The following is a 23367-nucleotide window of genomic DNA, read 5'->3' as shown; positions in this document are numbered from 1 at the left end:
AGCAGTAAGATAGATGGCTTATAATGCTAAAAATCGGGTTTCGATACCCCTGTCAGGCAGAGTAAAGTATTCTGCACAGATAGTTTATTATATAGCTTTGTTCTTTACAACAAACAAAATCTTCATTTTTACCTAAGACTGAATTAGTTTATTCAGATAACTTGAAAGAACCTACCAAGGAAAAAACAGCGTTATTACAATACGTTTCCGAGTTCCAAGCTGCATGATATTTGTTTTTTTTCTTTACTTCTTATCCTCTATCTTTTCTATAAGCGTCCCCCCCCCTCTTAGTGGAAACAAAATAAATGGGTGGCTTCAACAGTTGCTTCTGTATTCCTCAATAAACTTCTATTTTTAATTGGCGAATGTTTTATCTTGTTTGCTTTAATCCAGCTTTTTAAAAAAATTCAGCGCACCCACAAGAGTTTGTTCATTACTATGAATGAAGGTTTAACAATATTTGGTATTATGCGACTTTATTGCTTCATTTGATTCTAGTGCAGAGCATGAGGGTTGTTGATGTTAATAAAGCGTAACGCATCTTCCTAGTAACGTGAATCTGTGAATAGCAGAATGTTAACATGGCATAGGTTTAATAATATTAACAATAATAGCAGATACCATTAATTGGATTTATGAAATTATGTTCATTTTTCGGAATGAATCTCGTTTTCAACGTAGCGTGACTGAAATATTTATTAGTTTTTACCTAGCAGTAAATTTATTGTTAATATGAAATAAGTGTGTTGTGCAACATAAATTTGAAAGTGTAGTTACTTTGTGAAACTGGAAGTTGGAGCTGTGTAAAGATAAACATATTAATTAATCGCATTTCTTTTCTTTTTTTTACTTTACATCATGATAAACTTTGAACAGAAATTCATGCAAAGTTTCACTTGTGCATTTGATTTATGAATATAAATTTGAAAACAACAACTGGAACCGTATAAGTTATTGAACTTTCCTGGTTTTGAATTTAGGATAGGCCTAAGCCTTCAATACAGGTAGAATTCGTAAATCAATTGAACTTGTGTCAAATTGTCAGTTACTTATTATAAGTTTTACAGTCTAGACCTACAAATGATATACAGCTGATCCTTGTTTATATATATTCGATATTATTTTCGGCTTTTTTGCGTTTTATTAAATATGTGAATATACTGAAGTTTATAATTTTTTTAGTACACTTATAATAACGAGTGTAACGTGATTGGGTGAAATAGTACTTGTTGGTATTAAGATATAATAAATACAACATTAAAATATATATAAATTAATTTTTGCAAGAAATTAGTGTTAACAATTTTCTAAGTTGAAAATACAAATAATTACGTGTTTTGTTGATCTACCAAATTAATAAAGAATGATAACAATGAAATTTCTTCATCCAACTTATTCCATCTTGAAGTACATGCATCTGTTTCAACGCCTTTTTGATAAAATATCCAAAAGAAACTTTGCTATTCAACCTTTTGCATCTTCAAAACGATTAAACAGAATAAAGTGGTCTTCCCCTAATTCAGTTATACATGGATTTGAAACAAAAACAGAAGAACCTGTGGTAAAAAAGAAAAGGAATGTGCAAAAAAAATCTGAAGAGAATATAGATTTGATGACCATACCTCCTGATGTTGCTGAAGTTATACAGCATCAAGGACTTACTGGCCGTTGGATAAAAAGTACCCGATTTCCTGATAATTTGTACATAGCTAGCACCCAAATTGCAGGTAATCTATTATTTTTTATTTGTAAGTTTAATACAAGAAACAAAGAGTATTGTGATGAAGTATGGATAAACAGAATATAGGATATATTTGATTGTGTTAATAGTATGTTGTAGAGTTAAGTTGTAAATGAAGCAGAATGATAAGGATTATTTGAGAATAAATATGGCTTCTGTAGATATGTCTGATAATCTTGCAGCTTTCATTCATTGTTTCAGAGGGAAATTTAAAGAATATAAATTAATAGAGTACCCATATGAGACAAGATAACTTATTGTTCAGTGTGTTAAAGAGGTTCATTAAATTCTCATATCCTAGTGTTTTTAAAATATTTTCTGCATTACAATTTATTCTGTAGCATACAGTATACATGTTATATGTTCTTCTTTTAAATATTTTTTTAATAAATATTAAATGAAGAAATTATAAACTGGCTATTTACAGCTTTTTTAGTTTTCTTACATTAGTTCTTCATAATTTTAACAAGTAATACAGCATCTATTTTTATATCTAGGATGAATGTGTTATACTCTAAAGTCTAAACTAACTGTAAACTTGTCTTTCAGATATTTTGACACATCAGTTAATATCGCAGTTTCTCGGTGATGAAACTTGTGTCTTTGAAGCATCTCCAGGTATGAATCTGAAAACAAATTCATTTTCTAATTTTTATTATTAATATATGAATAATTTTTAATTCTATCAAAAATAGTGGAATTTAGGCTCATTTTTATAGTTCCATTTGATGTCAATGGACATAATAATAGATATGTAAAACAAAATTATAATACCACCCTTAATATTAATTGAAATATGTTTTGGGTTCAAGAACTTGATTTGCTATGGATAATGTTATAATATTTTGCCTTAATGGAGTATAATTGTATTTATTTTAATTACTATTTTTAAGTACTTTCATCAGGCATAGTTGTGTTTGTAGAAAATGTGCCATTATTAGGTTCTGAATTTTGATTAGATTTCCACTCGCCCTGTCAGAGCACTACAAATCTAAGTCCACTGGAAAGAGGGGGGAGGCACAATCACTCATGGTAACAGGCATTATAAATTAAATGAAATAGATAATATTAATTTCCAATTAGTGTAAGCTATTTACCTACCACAAAACTAAAAATTAACCTGATAATGAATAAGGCTAATTAAATACACTCATGTTCTTACATATGAATATTAGAATGCATTGTTTCATCAGTTGGGTACCCTCACTGTTTTTATGATATTTTGGGCTATAATGCATACTTTGTCAACAAAATTTGGCCAGAATAGAAAATTTAGGCTATGAAGTTAATACAAAATTTTACTTGTTATCATTACATACATGTGTAAACTCTGCAAGTCAAAGAAATTACACAAACAGATAAGATAGTATTTTTAAAAAATCATGGCTTCTGTGGGTATGTGTAATAATTTTGTAGTTTATGTTCATTGTTTTGGAGGGAAAAATTAAATAATCTAAATTAACTGAGTACCCACATGTGACTAGATATATTAGGAATGGTATAAAAATGGTATTCTGCTTTTGCATAATTACATACATGTATAAACCCTGTTCTGAATTGATAACTATTGATACTGTTTCCCAGAATTTATTTTCTTTTAACCCTTGCTTTTATTACCTAGATTCAAACCTTATATGTAATACAGTGAGTGAAAGTAGCAACAGTGTGCCTTACTTACAGAACACATAAACATTAGCTGCTGGCTTCAAGTATTGTCACAGGTTTAATGCCATACATTTTCATAACATTTTTTGTATGTTTATAAATCCCAAATAAAATTTGTGTGATGTGTCACACAACTATATCTTAAGTATTTGTATTGTATGCTACAAGTTGGCTAACTGTGCCTTACTTTCTACTGTTTTTGTTTTATTTCATATTCAAGAGATAACATGAGGCCATTAGGTTTGTCTAGACTTTTCCATTGTATACTACATTATTCTAAGCTACATATTTTATAAATTTCATTTTGTGTATTTAATTCTAATTACTAAAATATTCACTTAATATCCTCTTAAACTTGTGCAAGTTTGTAGCTGTTATCACATCAGAATAGGAAACTATTCCAAAGAACAATGCAACACTATCTTAACTGGAACCAAATTTGAGTTTTACATGTTTTAGATTTGGGTTCTTTTATCTTACTGTCTGATGACGGTAACTGTATTAACAAAACTAGTTAGGTGAAACAACCATTAGAGATTTTGTCTTTAATTATGCCAAAAATCATTTATGTTTTAACGTATAGTAGCATAGTGTACCTGATAATAAATTAAGTAGATACTTCCTTATATTCAAGGCTTTTAGATCCATGTTCATTGACAAAAGCCCTTCTGATATCTGTAATTCCTTTGGCTTGTACTCAATATGGATGAAATAATTAGTAGTTCTGATTGAATATAAATTTCAGGTCTTCATGTACTGATCTCTGAATGTATTTGAATATTTCAGATCAGTTAGCAGATGTGGTCACACACATTGAAAATGTATTGTGTGCCTGTGCTACCACGTCATTATAGTGCAGTATTAAACTAGTTACTTTGTAATTGGTTTATGAAAACTTAATAAGGATGTACAGTTTTTCATGAGTGAGTATCCACTGTAGTCCTTGTAATTGAATGAGACATTTAGAAGATTTCCCATTCATACTTTTGTTTGGATTGAACTTGCCAATTTTGTTGCTGTTACTACCATGATAACCTATCTGTATTATGACTTGAAGGCAAATGCCACAATGTTTAAAAGCTAGTGGAAAGCATAAGTGGGCTAGGTGATACATTACCTAGTGTGTTATAAATGTGCAAATAGTATCATGCCTGTATATTGTGAAGTAATTATTTGTGGGAAGGCTTTTAATTCATGACAAAGTCAATATCCAGTTAGATCAGATTTCAGCAGATAACAGAATATTGAGTGGGATTGGATTTAAGGAGATAGAGAAATATCTAAAGGGAAAAAATATTTATTCCATCTTTAGTACTTAACATTTTTGTGTAGATATTGTAATATTTGTAGGATTTCTTGGTAATCAGTTTCAATAATCAATACTCCCTTCTATATGAAACCTTTAGGTCTGTGTTTGTTAACAAAAGGTCTTCTGAAAGCTGGAGTTCCTCATCTAAGAGTATTTGAGAAAAGAACAGACTCTCTAAGTCATTTGGAAGTGAGTGGTTCAAAGATTTGTACACAATTTTTTTGGAAAATTATAATTCTTCATGTATAGGATTTCTTATAGTTTTAAGACTTGATATGAAAAATGACAAATTGTTTTTAAGTATAATATGTATATATGTGTATTACTATAAATATTAAAAGCTCAATTTTGTTCACACTAATCAATAGTAGTATTTGTAAACTTATAATAATATTCAGACTGCTGTGTCTCTGCAGTGATAAAAATTCATATTCATAAGAACTTACTAAATGTTAAAATCTGGTTCATTTAATGGAAGTGGCATTCAACATCAGTGTTTATTTTTTAAAAAAAGTTTATGAAAGCTGTCACATGAAACTACTTTTGTAACTGTGATATCACTATTTTAAAAGTAATTCTAAAGCATGTTTAGTTTGCGATAAAGAAGAATAAATTCTCTCTTTTATATTCCTATTTACAATATGTTTCTAATAATACTCATGCACAAGGGTTTATTTTTTGTGGACAAAATCCTTCATGATGAGTATTGATGAATAATTTTTATGTAAGTTAAAGTCACAAAGTGTAGTATTTAATGTTTCACTACTGTTGAAGTTATTAAGTTGAAATTACTACATTGGTCTTATGTTTGCCTTGTGTCTGTTGATGATAGATGAATTAAAAACTTCAGTCAGTTTATGTCAGGTAAATCACCCTTAAAACTGAAGGTTCATGGGCTTTGATGCTGTTTGGCAAGTATATTTTTATCATACAGAAGTAAGGTTTTGCCAAGTTTTGCATCCCTAGGTCAAATAAATTTGATGTGAGAGGTCACCAAATATTTGACTCATGATGACTTTCATATAAGACTGATCACATAAAGGTACCAATAATATTTTATACTTTTATGCTGCTTTTAAAAATATTGAAGAATTGCTGGAAAGCTCTCTGTGATCTAGTTAATGATGTCATTTCTTCTAATATTTAGCTGTTTTTTTTTACTTATGACCTTGAAGTGTTAACTTATGAACTCACTTTGAGAGTCACCCCAACTTATATGATCAAAATCAAGATAAGGTACTGTCTTATATAATTTGGTTGTGCAGGTGTGAATGATCGTTGTTCATACACAAAGTAAAAAGGCTATTGTAATGAGATGATTCACATAAATAGTTTAACTTTTAACATTATCACAGTCTTTGTTGACATTTTTGAGTACTGTTGTTCTTCCTTTGGTACCTTGAATAGTTGCTAGATGAAAAATAGATCAAACAAGATGATCTTATTAATTCTGAGCATAGAAAAGTTTAGAGAATGACAAATTTTCTGGGCAAATTGGTTTGAAGGAGGTTAAGGATTGTATATGTGGGCCATTTGCTACTCTTTTTTTAAAGTATTCGAATAATGGACATGTGCTAAAGAATTGAAAGTTAGCTAATGTTACTTCTTTCATAGAAGGTGATAACAATTGTCCTAGTAATTATAGGCCTGGTTGTCTTTTATCAGCAAAAGAAAAATTCTGAAAGTCTGATAAAGATGCTTTGCAAAATCACTAAAGAAAGTTTAAGATTTTGTCGGATAGTTAGCATCATTTTACTATAGGAAACTCTTGCTTTACTCACAATATTTTTTTCTCAGTTGTGATCCTGCATGGTTGTACAGCATTCTGATAGTGCTGTGCGTCACAAATAACAGGCCTCTCACAAATTATTCAGTTGGCATTTGGTTGTGTGTTGAAAACATAGGCCTACCATTTTGACAATATCATGTCCAAGTGTAAGTTAGCTACCTCTTTAAAAAAAAAGCTCTGTTCTGCTTTTTAAGAGGAATGTTTTTTGGAAGTTATGAAAACTGAAACTGCCTATGGACATAAAAGTGATGCACAGAGGAGTTTTTAGTCCATCCATTACAAAGAAACACTAGAGAAGACAGCTTATTAATATGTTAACATTCATGGAAGAAGTTACTGTTTTATTAATACTGATGATTTTGTGTAAGCTCTATAAATTATTTCAGATTATGTGTTAGGAACTTTTAATGATAATTATGTAGTTCTAAGCTCTGTGAAGAAGCTTTATGACTGATCTTTTATAAATACTTTACACAGTGTTAGCAATGCTATATAAACTTGGAAATATCTATGAATGAACTAAAAAAAACATGTACTATCATACAACAAAAAGAAATATCAGAGTTTTATTTTATTCAGGATCTAAAAGAACAGTATCCTTCACAGTTAGAGATTGTTAAAGAAGACATTCTGAATCTTCCAAAACTTACAGCTCGTGATATGCACACAGGAGATAATACTGTTGATCAGTTACTAAAGGGAGTGCAGCACCGTGAGTGGAAAGAATGTATGTTGCTTTATAAATCATTCTTTATATATAACTTTATACACTCGTACAGAAGAATTATTCAATGCATAGAATTCTATGTAATTTAAGTAAAAGATATAATTTTTAAGCTATCAGGTTAGTTAAGCTACTACATATATGAAAAAGACAAATTTTATTGGAAAGCCATTCAACCCTTTTGCTATGGGTTACTGGTTAAAGGGCATGTCATCTCATTTGATGATTTGCATTCAAAGTTTTATTGAACTGCTATTTTATAAATTTATGTCAGTAAGTTTGGAATCAAATTGTAGATTATAATTCAAACTTTAATATTACTTATGAGTTAATTTCTTAATTTAGAAGTAAATGTTAAAAAAAACAACCAAAATTTAGATTTTAGTAAATCATGTAGTATGTTGAATGTAGCACTGGTTGAAATTAGATGTTTGTGATAACAAAATACTAAGTCTGTAGTTTCATACAAATTAAAAACTAAAATGACCAATATTGACATGTCATCAAGTAAAATATGAACCTCGTATCTTTTTATTTTGATGAGATATGGTGTATGTACTGAATCAAATACAGTGGCTTTTTTCACCTCTTTCCATTTCTAGAAATGGTCCCTTATACACACTTACTACAATATATGATGTGAATAACCAATCAACAGCCTGCTAGTTTTCTCAGCCACTTTAATCTCTGAAAAGGCTACCATATTGTTTTGATCTAAGATTTCAAGGTGGTAGGTTGCTTCTTTAGTTTACTCAAAGTTTCATACTATTTTAGACCTAAATACAGCTTAGTTACTAAGCAGTGTAGTTATTTATTATTTTTTTTATTCAGCTATATATATACGAAACCTAAAAAAAAATTGATATCTTCCATGTGCAAAATTTTAATAGACTTAGCAACTTACATCCAACTGCAACTGTATTCAGAGGTCGTAGCCAGAAGAGAGAATTCTTTGCTTTACTTCTTTATTTATTGTTCTGTATTTTAAGAAATATAAGTTTCATAACTTCTTTCTAAATAGTAATAATCTATATACATATATAATGCATAATCATTTAAATGTTACTATACATTACAAAATACTAGTCCACTAAAACATGACCAAAAACCGGGCCAGTTTTATATTATTGGCTACGGTAATGTAAGTGCACATGCACCATGTCAATGCAAGTTATATAATGCAAGCTAGGCATGACTAGAAGGTCAATAAAATAAAAATAATAAAAAAACATATGTATAATTATATAATGTTATGAGACTTAAACTACTTAGACTGAACATTTATATTTTCATGTTATAATATCTTGTCATTGTAGCATGACAAAAAAAATATATTTATTTCCTAATTTTCTTATGATGATTGATTATGAAGTTGGTCTGTTGACAAACTCCACATAAGGTATAGAAAATGACATAAAATATAAAGTCTTACAGAAATCAAATATTTAAAGTGTGTATAGGAGGTTCTAGAGATTACACAAATAATATTTGAGGTTTTTGGGATAAAGAATAGGTTTTTTTAATCACAATATGAAATCACTTTGCACTCAGACTAACAACTAAACAAACTTATTATTTTCACAAACAAGTCTTCAGTAAAAGTCTGCCAAATCTTGTGAAAGTATACCTATGGTGCCAAAAGTTATAGGGTAGATGCTTAACATGTGCAAATGTGTATGTAAACTTGTGTATTTTATAATGAGCCCGTTATGCCCAAAGGGTTTTAAAATGTGAAACTCTAACAAAAAACTAAATATTCAGTCAAGAACCAATTAGAATTAAAATGATGTGATAATTTTGTACTTTTAAGTAAAATATGGTTCACATGTATTGCAGATTCAAGTATGCATACTGTTTTCCAATATGGTATTTACCTTTTCTCACAAGATTAGCTGTTCTAGTTCCATGCTACTCTCCATATGCCCCATCTACCCTGTTAGAATTGCAATATTAAAACATATGTCTTTTTCAAATCATTATGTATCACCTTCTTACCAACCAGAGAATTACATGCTTGCATGATGTGTGCAACTCTCTAATTAACTGTGGTGGTGACACAGTTCACCTTACAAATGTTTTGATTTTTTTAAGAGCCATTGGCCTTTTTAATTTTACTTAAGTTTTTATTTGATGTTAAGCTACTGTTTTTGTTTTAACTTAATTTCCCTGTACACTTTATAATATGTTTACTGTTATTTTTTACCGGTTGTTTAGCATAAATAGTCTAGTTGCTTTGCACCATAAAACACCAAACAACAATAACCCTCTATTCAACTATCACTTCTCATTTTGCAGCACTTTGGTTTGGATGTATCCTTTGTTTTTTAATGCTTCTTATTTGACTTTATTTCCTCGTAGGTTTTTTAGATGAATTTACTTTCATCCAGCCTTTTTCTTCTATTAGTATTTTTCAGTTAATTCTAGTCCCAGTCTTCTCATTTATAACTTTGTTCAATGGAATTTTCAATTTATAATGTCTTCTTAGCTCAATCACTTATTGCTCCATTGGTTCTATTGCATTTGGGTATATGGCCATCAATGACATCACTTGAACCCCCTGGGAGCTTCACGATCGATAGAACTTTACTCTGAATTTTCTTCCCACTCTTAGTTACTTTCCTATTTCTACATGAAACAATCTGCTTTGGTGGTTTGACAAGGTTCATATGTTGGTGAGCATGCTGTTTTCTCCCCTGCATCTGGGTCTCCATCTTTTCACAGACATATCCTATAAGGGATAGAGGGCAAGGGTCAGTCACTCAAAGACTTTGGACCATTGGTCTGTGGAAAAAGGTGCTGTCTATATCTGTGTTCTTAAACTTCTAACTATATGTTGGGTGTTGCATCATTTCCTTTTCTCTCCCACCCATCAGATTACTTCATTGGGTGATTTCTCTCATTTATTCTTTATTGGCAAGCTTAAAGCCTCAGTTTCCATGGTTATAGCACCTGCTACTATCCCCTCTTTTCTCTCTTCCAATTTCTTCCTACCTTCTGCATCAACCTTGGTCACATGTCCTACATCCCACCCTTCATGCCTTTTTTTTTTTTGTCAGGTCCTCAGTGAGAAGATGTGGTTTCACAAGTCAAGTCACTTCCTTGTTAGTTGGTTCCATCTGTCCATCTTCCATGGAGGTGTACTAATGTAAGCGGAAAGTATTCTGTTGTTGGTTTATCTCTTGAAATTTTCCACTGACCAGCATACTGTGATCCATGTAGTAAAATTTCTCACCTGGATTTTTAACTATGAGTATGTGGTTTCCTTGCTTTCTGTATATTGGGTGGCCTTTATCCCATACCTTTCATTTTTGTAATACTGTAGAGTTTTTACTTCGCCTGTCCTTACCATGCTCAGGTATTCCTTCCAGATGCATTGCCTTCCCAGGAGAACTACCTTTCTGGACTGGAATGTTAATTTAGTCCTCCATTTTCCTTACTTTGCATCTGTTTGAACCATATTTCTCATGTTTTCCTTAAAACAGATTTCCATCTTTCCTTAGCCTGTGAATGTCGACAGATTTGTTTCCCATGGATTTTTCACATACTCTCTATCACCCTACCTATCTTCTTTTTTCAGATTCTTTCTTTCTCTTGAAGACCTCAGAAACTCAGGAGTGTAGTTCCTCCTTTTCTTCTGTTTCTCTTCCTTCCATTTCCTATCTTTACCTTTGACTGAATTATAAAGATGAAAATTTGTTGATTGTAACTTTTTTAGCTGAGTGTTCCAAACAAAACTACATTTAACAATACGTGTTACTTAATTCTGAAACAAAAACATTTCTCTGTCAACAAGCCATTAAAGCTTAATAGCTTGACATTATACATCATATGTAGAGTGAAGCATAGTTGCACCTATAAATACAGAACTGTTTCAATAAATTAATTCAGTTGTCAGGCATTTTTAAGTTCCAACAACAACTTGGTTGCACAGCCTTTAAAATAAAAAGGAAGAATGTTATGCACTACAACTAAAGTGTTACAACAGGATATCTTGTTAGTAGGAGAAAGTCTAACCAGATATTTTTACTGGGTTTTCAGAGCAGGAGAGAAATATGTTATTCTTGAAGAAGTAATTTAGGGGTTAAACACACAATGATGTGGCTGTATGAAGGATGTGTAAAAAAAAAAAATGAAATTATTTTTTACCAATAAATGTATATGTTAATGTAAGATTTATACCCTTTCTTTATAACTTTATAACTCTAGAATTTTTAAGTGTATTTAAACCGTGCTTAAGGTAAAATGGTTTATATTATTTATGGTTATCTGTATTTTGAATGCATGTAGTTAAAACGTTTTTAATGATTTTTCAGCTCCACCATTGAAAATAGTTGCTGTTTTGTCAGAAAAGAGAGAAGTTACCTTTCTAAGGTTTTTGTTATCCAGGTTGTCTTTACAAACATCAGTGTATGCTGTTGGTAGAACTCAGCTTTTTGTGTTTGTAACTGGAAAAGAATACATGGTAAATGAAGTACAAAAACACACTTTTATGTGACCTGTTTTCAAAGCAAGCAAACAGTGTTAAACAGAAGTTAATTGATATCTATATCTTTCAGTTAATAAGTGTCTCTCTTACTTTCTGTGTATTTATATTGTCTCACTTTGTCTGTGTAAACATACACACACACACACACACACACACACACACAGAGGACACATTCCAAGTTGTTTTATTGATTTAAATGTTTTCTTAAGCTTTAATTTCAGATAATTTACCTGTTTATAGAAAATTATTAAAAAAATAACATCATCATAATATTTTTAATTCAAAAACATATTTTCACAGTGAAAAACAGTCTTATAAAAGGTTTCAGAAAAAATAATTTAAAGAGGTGTGGTTTATGGTTTAGATGGTTCGAGTCATTATGTTTGTGTTTTAAAAATGAGAACATTTCTAGATTCCTGTTTAAATCATTTGTTTAAAATGAAGGAAGGTGGTTAAATTGAACTACATGTGACATTTTTCTAGACTTAACAGGCTGTGTATTTCAATTTTTTCATCTGATTATGTTACTTTAAGTATTAATATTGTTATGTGTTTATATACATTTTATACCATTTTAAGTTTTCTTTAAAATTGATTTTTAATTGGAATTTATCCTTTGTTTGGAAAATGTATGTCCATCTGTTTTACATTGGTGTTTTTAGAGTAAAGATAGGTAGGATTATAAATAAAAAGTAAATTACTTTTATTCCACTACTATATGAGACCCAGCATGGCCAGGTGGTAAAGGCACTCGATCTGTATTATGAGTGTCGAGAGTTCGAATTCCAATCACACCAAACATGCTCTCCCTTTCAGCTGTGGGGATGTTATATTGTGACTGTCAAGCTCACTATTAATTGGTAAAAGAATAACCGAAGAGTTGGTGGTGGGTTGTGGTAACTAGCTGCCTTCCTACTACTCTTAAAGTGCTGAATTGTAGATGGCTATTGCAGATAACCCTCGTGTAGCCTTCCACAAAATTCAAAAAACAAACAATCCACTACTATATGAGGCCTAATGTATTTATTACTTCATGTTACATGTACAGAATCAAATGAAGTTAGTTGTAATTATGTTTTTACAATAGGTAAGTTTTAACCAATTCACAGCTGAGGAGGTATATTTAAAAACAAAACTTTTCATAAATTGATTTACTGAAAAAAGTTTGTTATTTTGCTAGTCTGTTGAATTGCATTAATCTAATGAAATATACCTTTTTATAGTTTTTGTAACCTTACATTTAGAATTGAATGAAAGTAAATCTTAGTTATTTTTGAATTTTAAAAAAGGGAATGCATAGTTACTAAAATAAGTATACAAATTTCAAATATATTCATGGTAATAAATAAATCATAGCAAAATATCTTAGTCTACTTATGTCATGTTTAAATAAAAGGTCTCAGTTCTAGTCAATTCAAAATCTTCAGTATTAGTGACTTTTTGTTATCTTGTGAAAAATGTTAAAGTTTTAAATAAATGTTGTAATATGTAATTTGTTTTCGATATAATGTACTTCCACATACTACAATTGAAAAGTACAATACATTTTGACTAAATTAAACATTGTTTATTCAATATTACATTTTGCAATGCAAATGCAAACAAACTAATAAGTTGTGGTTTTTAAGACATGTTTGCTATATAGATAATAAAACCTGATTTCATGTTATATTAAGTCAAAATAAGAAATTTTCATTTAGTTTTAAGCTTGAAGTTTAGATATCAGCTTTTATTGAAAGAGAAATAATTTCATATAAGAGTTATTCATAATTACCAGATAGGCTTATTGTATAGTGTGTATGAAATATTTGATAAGGCTGAAGCAGTTTGAGATTAATAAAGTAAGTCTTTTTATTAACAGTATATGACTGCCTCAGCTGGAGACAACTACATGAAGTATCGGAGTTCTACGGTGTTATACAACCTCTTCTTTGATATAGAACTGTTGAAAAAAGTATGTTTAAAATGATAAGTTTTACATTTAGGAACTACTTTTATAATTCATAGAGAGAAATAGGTAAATAAAGTAGTACCATGGTAGTTTCTAGAGATGAATTAAATAAATGAATGAAGTACCATGGTTGCTTCTGAAGAAGAAATAAGCAAACAAATGTAGTATCTTGTTATTGTATTTTCTGAAGAGAAAATAAACTGATATATAATTTCTTGTTACTTTCTTAAAAGTATAGTAAGTCTGGACTTACAGTGTCAAAATCCGTGGTTTTATTTCCTTTGGTAGACACGAAAGATAACTGAGTGTGCCTTTCCTCTAAAGTAAACAAACAAAATCTAAAGATTAAATAAACAGGTAGATATAATACCATTGTAGTTTCTAGAAGTGTAATAAGTAAACAGCTGTGGTATTATGACAATTTCCAGAGATGTTATTGCATTAATAGAGGCACTATAAATGTTAAAAAGTGGATGAAATGAGTTTATGTTATTATCTTTTATTGTTTTCATGTGATTATTTATTACTGTGATTAAAAACTGGAAAGAAAGTTTTATTTTGAAAAATAAAAGATAGTTAAATGTTCACCGTGCAACATAAATATGTATACTCGCAGGAAATCATTAATGTTTTTCCCTACAAGATACATTTCAGGCATACAGATTTATTTATGTACAATTTAGGTGACAAAGAAACCACTTGATGAATCATCAGCTTGTAGAGAAAGGACCCTAGTTGTACAAGTTTATACATACATTTTATCCTGAAAAATAAAAATGTTTAGGATATAATTATTCCTATATACTAGTGACTTATTACTCCCATAAATATATTTCATGCTGAAAATTTTTTTAGTCCTGCTTGATACACATTTGTTGTAGAAACTAAAATACTAATTCTTAGATGTTTTTTTTGTGTGTGATTGGTAAAAGATTAGGATTAATCATTACCTTATATAAGTAATATGATTAAGCCTGATAATAATTTAAGAAAATCTGTTTTCATTTTTACCTATTTCTAAATTAAATTGCATAAAAATAAACTTTAATATATTATTAATGTTACAGTTTTACCAATGGGGACTTCCATAACCTTTTTAAACTTATCTTTCCAAATAAGTAAGCACTAAGTTTCTCGTGGGTTACAGGGTAACTTTTAACATAGGAGTCACAGAAAAATATTTTCACTAAATTCCATCATTATCTTTAAGTAGAATAAGAATCCTTTGTCTAACGTACATAGAAAATTAGATCTGAACATCAAGTGTTTTAACAGGCAAAATCATAAGATTAGTCTGTATAATGTAATATTTGAATTCCCAGTCACTAATGAATGGTAAAAAACACATTTGTAAACTGAGATTTGATACATGACATGATGTGACTTAGTGTGGTAACTTATGGTTTTGGACAAAACATTAAATAGGTTATCTAAGTATTAGTAACTAGAGTGGCACTCAGTAGAGCACACATCTCTACTATGCAGCATTGATCATATTTGGCTTGCAAATAATATGAAAATGTGCCTGTGGACCATTTTTGAGTTGTAGTGCAGAAAAAATGTGTAAACAAATTGGCAAAAAATATTTTTATTTTATTTTTGTGACCTTGACCTTACAAAAACTAGTCACTTCTAATTTGGGTCATTTTCCAAATTTACTTCAACTTTTGTCCAAATGCATTCAGATGTTTTTGAATAATCTTGCTAACAAACACACACTCAATGTCTAAAATGTAACCAATGTCACTTTTAGTGGTGGAGGTAATAATGGCCAAGTATGTGTTTCCACTAAAAGGATTATACATATGTATGTATGTATGTATGTATGTATGTATGTATGTATATATATAACTTGTTGTCTCACAGAATACTGATATAAATAATATTTTTACTAAGATTTTGTACATTGTAATCCAGCAAGCCTGCTGAGCTTCTGGTGTTGAGAAGAAGGTTTTTTACACACCATGAACTGTTTCCTGAGAACCCTTACATAGAGCAAAATGATACAAATTATTATCAGTATTATTGTGGTGTAGTGTCATTCTCATGTTGCTAATAGCTAGTAATAAAACAATTCAATAAAAAAACTGCATACATGAAATTTTGTACTTAGCATAAAGGTTTGAAATAAAATCAGTAAAACATTAAAATATATTTTGATATATTTTTAATGTAGGTTATTTTCTGGTCTTGTTAGTTTTTTTTCCATATAATAAATAATGTTTTATTCTTACTTACTGTTTACTGGAAAAATGTTTTGACAGAGATTAATGATATTTTTATTTCTTAAAGATTCCAAGAAATTATTTCCTGCCACCGTTCAAAAGGCAAGCAAAGAGCTGTAAAAAGGTATAAATAATAAAATTATGTACATTATAATAATTATTTGTTTGACAGGTATTCTTTAAACCATGTTGTCTACATGGGTAGAAGGTATGAAGAGCTCTTTGCTCTAAGTAATATTTACAAGACAATTATTATTGCAGGTATAATATAGTAACATTAAGTAATAATTTGGATTGTGCTATGTTGTAGTAGCTGTAACAGAAAAGGTGACATGCCTATGGAAAGATTCATTGAAATAATTTTAATATTTATTTTTACATCTATGGATATGAACTGATACAGAAAATACAACTATAATAATGTTAAGAAAAAGGACAAATCATGCTTTTAATATAGTTTCAGGCATTGAGATAAAATATTCTTCCAGTATAATGATCCATTTTATCTTCAAATATGGAATAACCTTAGTGTTTACTGTATTTTAAAAAAATACAAGTTTCAGAAAGGATGTAATTATTAAAGTTATTCTTGCATAGAAAATACTGTAAAAATATAATCTGTTCTTCTTAGCATAAAAAATAACTTTTTTTTGTTATGAATGAATGAAATCCAAATGTAAAGTGAGTTTTTATTCAGTGCATACATTACAAAAACTTGTAATGTTTGTAATGTATTGACTAGAAGACCTAAAAGTGTTATCAGTTTTTGGCCAAAGGATAAGTGTTGCATTAGTTTCTGATGGGATCAGTTTTAAACTTTTGGTGATAATTAGCAACTAAGAATATCTAAAGACACCATTTAAAAGCATGAAATTAAAAATGTAAAAAAAACATCGGGTATCATCATAAAGTGTCACTTTCTACTAATAGATATCCAGTATAATATAGAGGTATAGTGAATGACTGAAACTTAAATGTGTTTATAACAGGAAAACTCAATCAGTTTGTACTGTAATTAATAAGTTCATTAAGGCTACTAGTATACTTAATATATCAGTTTAGTACATATTTGGTCAACTGAATGATGTGTTGACCTTGTAGTTTTACACAAAGTTCATCTGAACCTCAAATTTAAAAAATGAAATATGACTGGTTTAAATTATAATAAAGCTTCAATGGGTTGAATTTGGTCAGAAAATGTAGTAATCCTGTGGCAGTTGTAGATAGTGATATGGTCCATATGACATTTGGTTAGGAAATATAAGTGATATGGTCCATATGACATTTGGTTAGGAAATATAACATTATTGTATTAGTTGTATATAGTGATGTGGACAGCAGATGTGTACTTTGGATTATTTATTTCATTCAGAAATATTAAAAGTGTTTCATTTGTGCAGAACTTAAGATTCATAATGTGCTAAACACTACAGTTATTTTTGATTCACATGCTATGGAGAGCTAATGCTGTATTAAGTAATAAGCTGTGGGTTAATGTGCTTAAAGAACACAGCAGATAATATACTGTTCATTGTACTGAATAAGATAGTTGGGTTAGTTTAACAACTTCCTTTGATTAATGATTAAGGCAGAAAATTATGAATCTTTGAAAAATGTCAGGTTTTCTAACAGATATGAACTTCAGAATTTCCCTGGTAGAAACATGAAAACAAATTCCATTTTGGATTTTAAAATACTTTATGACTAAATATGCTGCTAATTGTGTACATTTTTTACTACTAGATTAGTTCAAAAATAGATTTCATTTTTAAAAGATGGAAAGAGATGTCAACCTCTAAACAAATGCTTGTTTTTCTTTTTGTGTTTTTATTTGAATATTAAAAAAGACATGTTAAAATTTCTAGAATAACTTTTAGAAGACATACACACTTATTAAACATATTAATGAAATGAATGGTCAGACTATAAAATGTCTTATGATAATGATGTTTAGTAGGCTTTCCAAATAAACTAAACTTTTTTAATAAAAAGTTATTATCTTACCAACGTAGAAATAAAATATGCGTTTTTTTTATGGACAGGCTTAGCAATGGGTGAGATATTCTAGTACAAAACTAAACTTGTACAGGGTGATCTAGCAGTATGCATATACTATGAGCTTTACAGCTGATTTTAATATATTTAACTTCATATTTTATTACTTGGATAGTAATCTATATGATAAATATTTCATATCTTAGTTACTATTGTTTTCTCCCGCATTAACTCCCATTTCAACAATAACTTTTACTGTAGTGCCAGCTATATAATGCAACCAAAGACCCTTATGAACATATGGCATATCACTAATGTGATCAATGAAAATTTGAAGCATCAGGTCCATAGTAACTACCAGTTTATCTTATATTATTGGATAGTATTAAGATCATTGTGGTCAAGAGAGAATGTTTTAACATGATTCATTTTCATGTGTGTCTGAATATCAAGTAATTATGTGTTGTTACAAGGAACATGAATATATTGCTCAAACTTGTATTCACTTTCCCACCAGATAATGTATGATGCAGAAAACCTCTACCTCATGAAGCTGACACCACGTGCGAATCTTTTTGAAACTGTAGGATCACCAGAGAAATTGCCAGATTTGTTCTTTTTTGTTAAACAACACTTGATGAAAAGAAATAGTTTAGTGATACCAACATTAGAGTAAGCAAGGTTTTTTATTGAAATAGAAAATATTTGGTTACAATTTCTGTAAGATTAGATTGTTTTAAAAAGTCAAGTGTTGTGTTTTTACAGAAAAGTAAGCTTTGTGGAAGTTTTCATGTGTCAAAATTTTGAGATATGTCTTATCTTTTTCAAAACAAAATACTCAGAAGCTTTTAGTTATCCCATGTGAACATGCCATGACTTGTTACAGAGTGATATTCAACGTGATATTGTGTATTTGGTTTCAGAGTTATAACAGTACACATGCCCTATTCACACTGTTAATGTTACAATTTGTTTTCCATTCTCAACCTCTTAATGCCAAGGACAAGTTATGGGACCTCACTTGTCATGTTAAAGCTGGAAATGTAGATAGCTAATTATTTTTATATGTTGTTACAAATTGTACATCTCAGAATACATTATACTTGTGCAAGTAATTTTCTTTTCTACCCATTTTGGATTAATTTCCTATTTCCAGGGTGAAGACTATATCTGTTCCAGAGGCAGTATGGTACCCCACAAATGTGATTTGTTTTCATTTCTAAGCACATATGTTCATTCTGGGTGGTCACTTTCCACTTGATACTTTGACCCCATGAACATTTAATTAACATAAGAAAAATTGTGCAGGTAACTATGTATCAATTGGGAATTACAGTTTTGATTGTTCATTATGGTTGAAAGTTCACAAAGATCCAACTGGTAAATGTGAACCTTAGAAAATCATTTGATTTGTTTTCAACTGAAAGAAATTCTTTTGAATGGTTAAAAGAATATTTAATAAAAGTTCTAAAGAAACGAAAAATTAGACCAGGCAGATTTTGAACCTGTAACTGTGCAAGGTTGTGGTATAAACTGTTTGAGTCTGAGTGTTAACATTGTCACAAAAATCCTAACTTTATAGGGAAATGTTGTACATCCTTAAGATTTTTTATATTTTATTGTTCTAAATGTAAATGCTAAAATTTATGTCTAAAATAATAAAAGTTCACTTGGCATGAAAGAACATAAAAAGATGTGAATTTCACAGTATTGTCTAGAAGAATGCTGGTTGATACTTTTTAGAATAGTATTTTTAGCACAATTAACTTAGAATAAGTATGCTGATCACATCTCAGACTAAAGAATAGATAAAATCTGAAAACAAAAATGAAAGAATAATGAAGAATGTAAATAATATCCTTATTATAGAGTTGTAATGGTATTCTTTATATATTTAATAGAAACTGACACAGCAGTGTATTTTTGGAACTTTTTTGTACAGTTTTACTTGTCATAAGGCATTAGTATTAGACCAATAACATCTTTAAAACACTGCATTCTTAACCTGTTGATTTCCAAGTATTTCGGCTACTACAGCAAGTCCAAACCAAGTTAAAAATACAACTCTAATTCTTCATCATTTTGTAACATTTTTCGAGACGCCATTTTGGATCGAAAGTAAAACAATATGTAAGTCAAATGCATGTATGGTGCTGACATCTAGTGTTGAAATTTAGTATTAGTGAGAACGAATTAACTCGTCTGTGGCATTGTGTTACCGATTGGCTTGGACGAGTTACCTCTTCTGCAGCACTGAACAGGTTAATCTAGTCTCTTGGGGATTTTTAAAGAATTAGAAGAGTGCATAAGAATAGTATTTCAACCACATTATATTTCTCACAATCATTGCCAACAAAATGTTTTGTTCAATCCAGAACTCTTCAGGCTAGCTGGAATACAACAATAACAACAGTAGTGATACAATAAAACTTGTTATGATGTTTGCACCTCTTACAAGCTGCCAAAGAATGGCTTATGTAAACAGTGTTCTGACTACTGCTTTGTTTGTTGTATCTCAGTTAGCCTGAAGAGTTCTAGATTGAGTGAAAAGTGTCGTTGGAGGTGAAAATGACAGATGTAGTGTGATTGGAATACTATTATTATTATTATACACTGTTATAATTCTTCAGAAATCCCTAAGGGACTAGGATAAGAATGTAGTATTTAAGTGTAATAGGCCTAATACTAACATTTTATGACAAGTGAAATTGTAATCATTCATTGCTGGCTTGTGACAGGTGCACACACTGTACAAGATTTTATTATTGTTGTTTTCTTTTAGGTGATTTAGACTACATTAGTATTTTCTAAATTTTTTATCAAGTATTTTCTACTACTACTACTATTGTTGGCAGAAAATTGTTCCAGTTTAATTAAATAGTTTTCTGTTGTTGTGTGTCTTAATCACTTAGAAAGTGGATACCACATTGTGGACCAAGACTAATTAAGGAAGGAATGACTATTTTCACTAAGTTTGGGGACTTAACACCAACAGAAATTCTTAACATTTTCAACAACTTCTCCTCTTGGCAGGAATATGAAGATTCTCCCTTCAAAGCTGCAGTTCACAGAAATCTAGGTGAAGTAGATGGTGAAGTACATTACGAGGATGAATAATGGTTGTTTGTCAGCAGTGAACTTAATGTCTTGCAACAGTACAAATGTGAAAGATAAGATAATATTACTAAAACATTTTGTAACCTGAACAAAGTAAATAGAATGGCAAGGAAGATTGCACGTGGTATTACTGATCTAGTTGTATTAACTTTGATTATTGATTCAGATTGCAGAATGACTTTTATAAATTCCAATACCAGTTGATTTCAGTGTCACAGATTTTAGATATTATATCTGGACAGAACTTTATTTAATTAAAACAGCAGTTGTTGTTTTCTCATTTAGTTTGCTGCAGGTTTTAGAACATAATTTCTGAATTATGTTTTGATTTACAAGACAAAAACAAAGTTCATTTTTAGTTTCAAATGATTATTCAGTACAAATTTTTGTATAAATTTATTGTTTTTAGTATTGAATTATATTACAGGCAGATTGTAGTGATTTTGTACTTTGAAATTAGTGTTACTTATCATAAGAAAATAATTAAATATTTTCAAGATATTCTTTCACTCATTTAAAATATTTAATTATTATATTTTTTTGATCTGGTCAAGATACTGTATTATTGTATTTCACTATGGAAAGGATAAATGATGTTCTGTGCAACATGTTCTATTTTTGTTTTTATTTGTAGTGCTGTTTTTGACATACTCTTGTTTTATAGTTTGAAGTTTCTCTAAAGTATGTTACAAAAGGTTGCATGCCCTTCAACTTCAAAAATGTCTCTCCATACATTAATTTGTTAACAAGGATATAACTTGCATTACATATTTCAGTATAAAAGAGAGTGTACTGTAGCTTACATGTTATCATCCAGTTGTATATATATATATCTTCTATTCAGGCATTTATATAGACTTTTTTTATTCATTAATATCTGTATTTTGTTTAGTTTTTACATATAAATCTTACATATTATGGAGTAGATTTTTCTCTACAATTCTAGTTATAAGAATGGTTTGTATAATGATTGTTTGGCAGTATTACAAACAGAACTACATGTAGTCTAATGATAAAAGGAAAGTGTACATAATTAATGGAAAATAAAAAATTGACAGACAATTCTATAAACATTTTGTTATTGTATATGGGAAGTAAACTGTAGTTTTTAATGACTCAGTAGTGAATTGTAACCCATGATTGATATAAAAAACAATGAAGTTCATAGTAGCTTAGATACTTTGAGTTTTTTGTCAATCTTTATTTAGTTGTCAGTTGTAGTTAAGAAATGTGTGAGTTCTTCAGTTCGCTTTCTAAAGTGGTGTAAAATCAATGTTAAAATGGATTACCTGAAAAAAACAATCAGCTGACAGGATAGAAAATAGTAACTTTAAACTTGATATCACTTAATGTTTACTTTGTTAACTCATGTTCTCTTTCTTTGCTGTTGAAATTACCTGAAAAAACAAATCAGCTGACAGGATAGAAAATAGTGTGGAAACAACTAGAATTTAAGTACAAAATGTACAGAAAGTTCAGTCCTTTATTATCCAAACAAAATGTAAAATTATAATTAATATATTAGCAATGCAGCAAAATATTCAATATTAGAATACAAACACTAAATGGTTTCTGTTAAATTAAAAATGCATTTTATAAAAGTAAAACAATTCTTAAAAACAACAACAGTGATTTATATAAAGATCATGGTACTACATGCTTTCAAGTAAGATATGTCAAATTCAGGAATCTTTAACTGGTCTGTAAAAATGTAGAGTAAAACAAAACTTATTTCTACATGTATAAGCAGAAATACAAAAACACTTTTGACCACATAAGATAAGTAGTATGAATTAAGCCTAATTGCTTATATGGTGGTGATTTCCCTCAGGTTTTCAATTTAGAAAGGTTAAACTAAAACTATAACATTTATTATCAGGATGAGAAACAGATTGGAGTACTTTTCTGTGAAAATAGTTCAGCTCATTTAATATCTTCCAAAACTTTCCTCATCAGTATAGTTTATGACTGTTATGTACTAATGTTTTGCATAACATAACTGGTGATGCAACAAACCTGAAAAACTGATTTGAAGTTCTGTGTTAAGCTGTGTCTGTCTTTACTTTAGGGGTTCTCACATATTTGACAAAAGCTGACCAACATGTTTTTATTCTTCTTTTGAGTGTTATCATTATATGACCATTAGTTTGAATGAATAATTTTAGAGCACTGTCTAATAACTGTTATAGGTTCAATGTCAAGTGATAATTATATATAACCATTAGTTTGAATGATTAAGTGCATAGCACTGTGTACAATAATTATTAGCTGATGTTTCAATGTTAAGTGGTAATATATGATTAGTTTGAGTAACTATAGAGCACTGTCTCTAGTAATTGTTAGCTGATATTTTAATAAGTTGATA

The 23367-nt window shown here is 29.6% G+C and overlaps 1 protein-coding gene across 4 annotated transcripts; it reads left to right on the top strand.

Annotated features, from left to right (window-relative positions):
* The first annotated feature begins 399 nt into the window (after positions 1-399).
* Positions 400-22062, top strand: mtTFB2 (mitochondrial transcription factor B2). Of its 4 annotated transcripts, none has more exons than XM_076503859.1 (10): positions 423-1004; positions 1409-1727; positions 2291-2359; positions 4813-4904; positions 7084-7231; positions 11542-11690; positions 13576-13668; positions 15958-16014; positions 18403-18557; positions 20798-22062. In XM_076503859.1, exons 2-10 carry the CDS (start codon positions 1412-1414, stop codon positions 21000-21002), a joined length of 1284 nt encoding a protein of 427 aa, XP_076359974.1. In that variant the 5' UTR covers positions 423-1004; positions 1409-1411; the 3' UTR covers positions 21003-22062. The 4 variants fall into 4 exon arrangements, with proteins under 4 accessions (XP_076359981.1, XP_076359965.1, XP_076359974.1 ...); XM_076503876.1 differs by having other exon boundaries at positions 432-1004; positions 1524-1727; XM_076503866.1 differs by having other exon boundaries at positions 400-1727; positions 20919-22062.
* The last annotated feature ends 1305 nt before the right edge of the window (positions 22063-23367 follow it).

This window comes from Tachypleus tridentatus, chromosome 1 (assembly GCF_004210375.1).
Source record: "Tachypleus tridentatus isolate NWPU-2018 chromosome 1, ASM421037v1, whole genome shotgun sequence".
NCBI lineage: Eukaryota > Metazoa > Arthropoda > Merostomata > Xiphosura > Limulidae > Tachypleus > Tachypleus tridentatus.
Note: the sequence above shows the minus strand (reverse complement) of the source record. Positions and strands in the feature narration are given on the sequence as shown.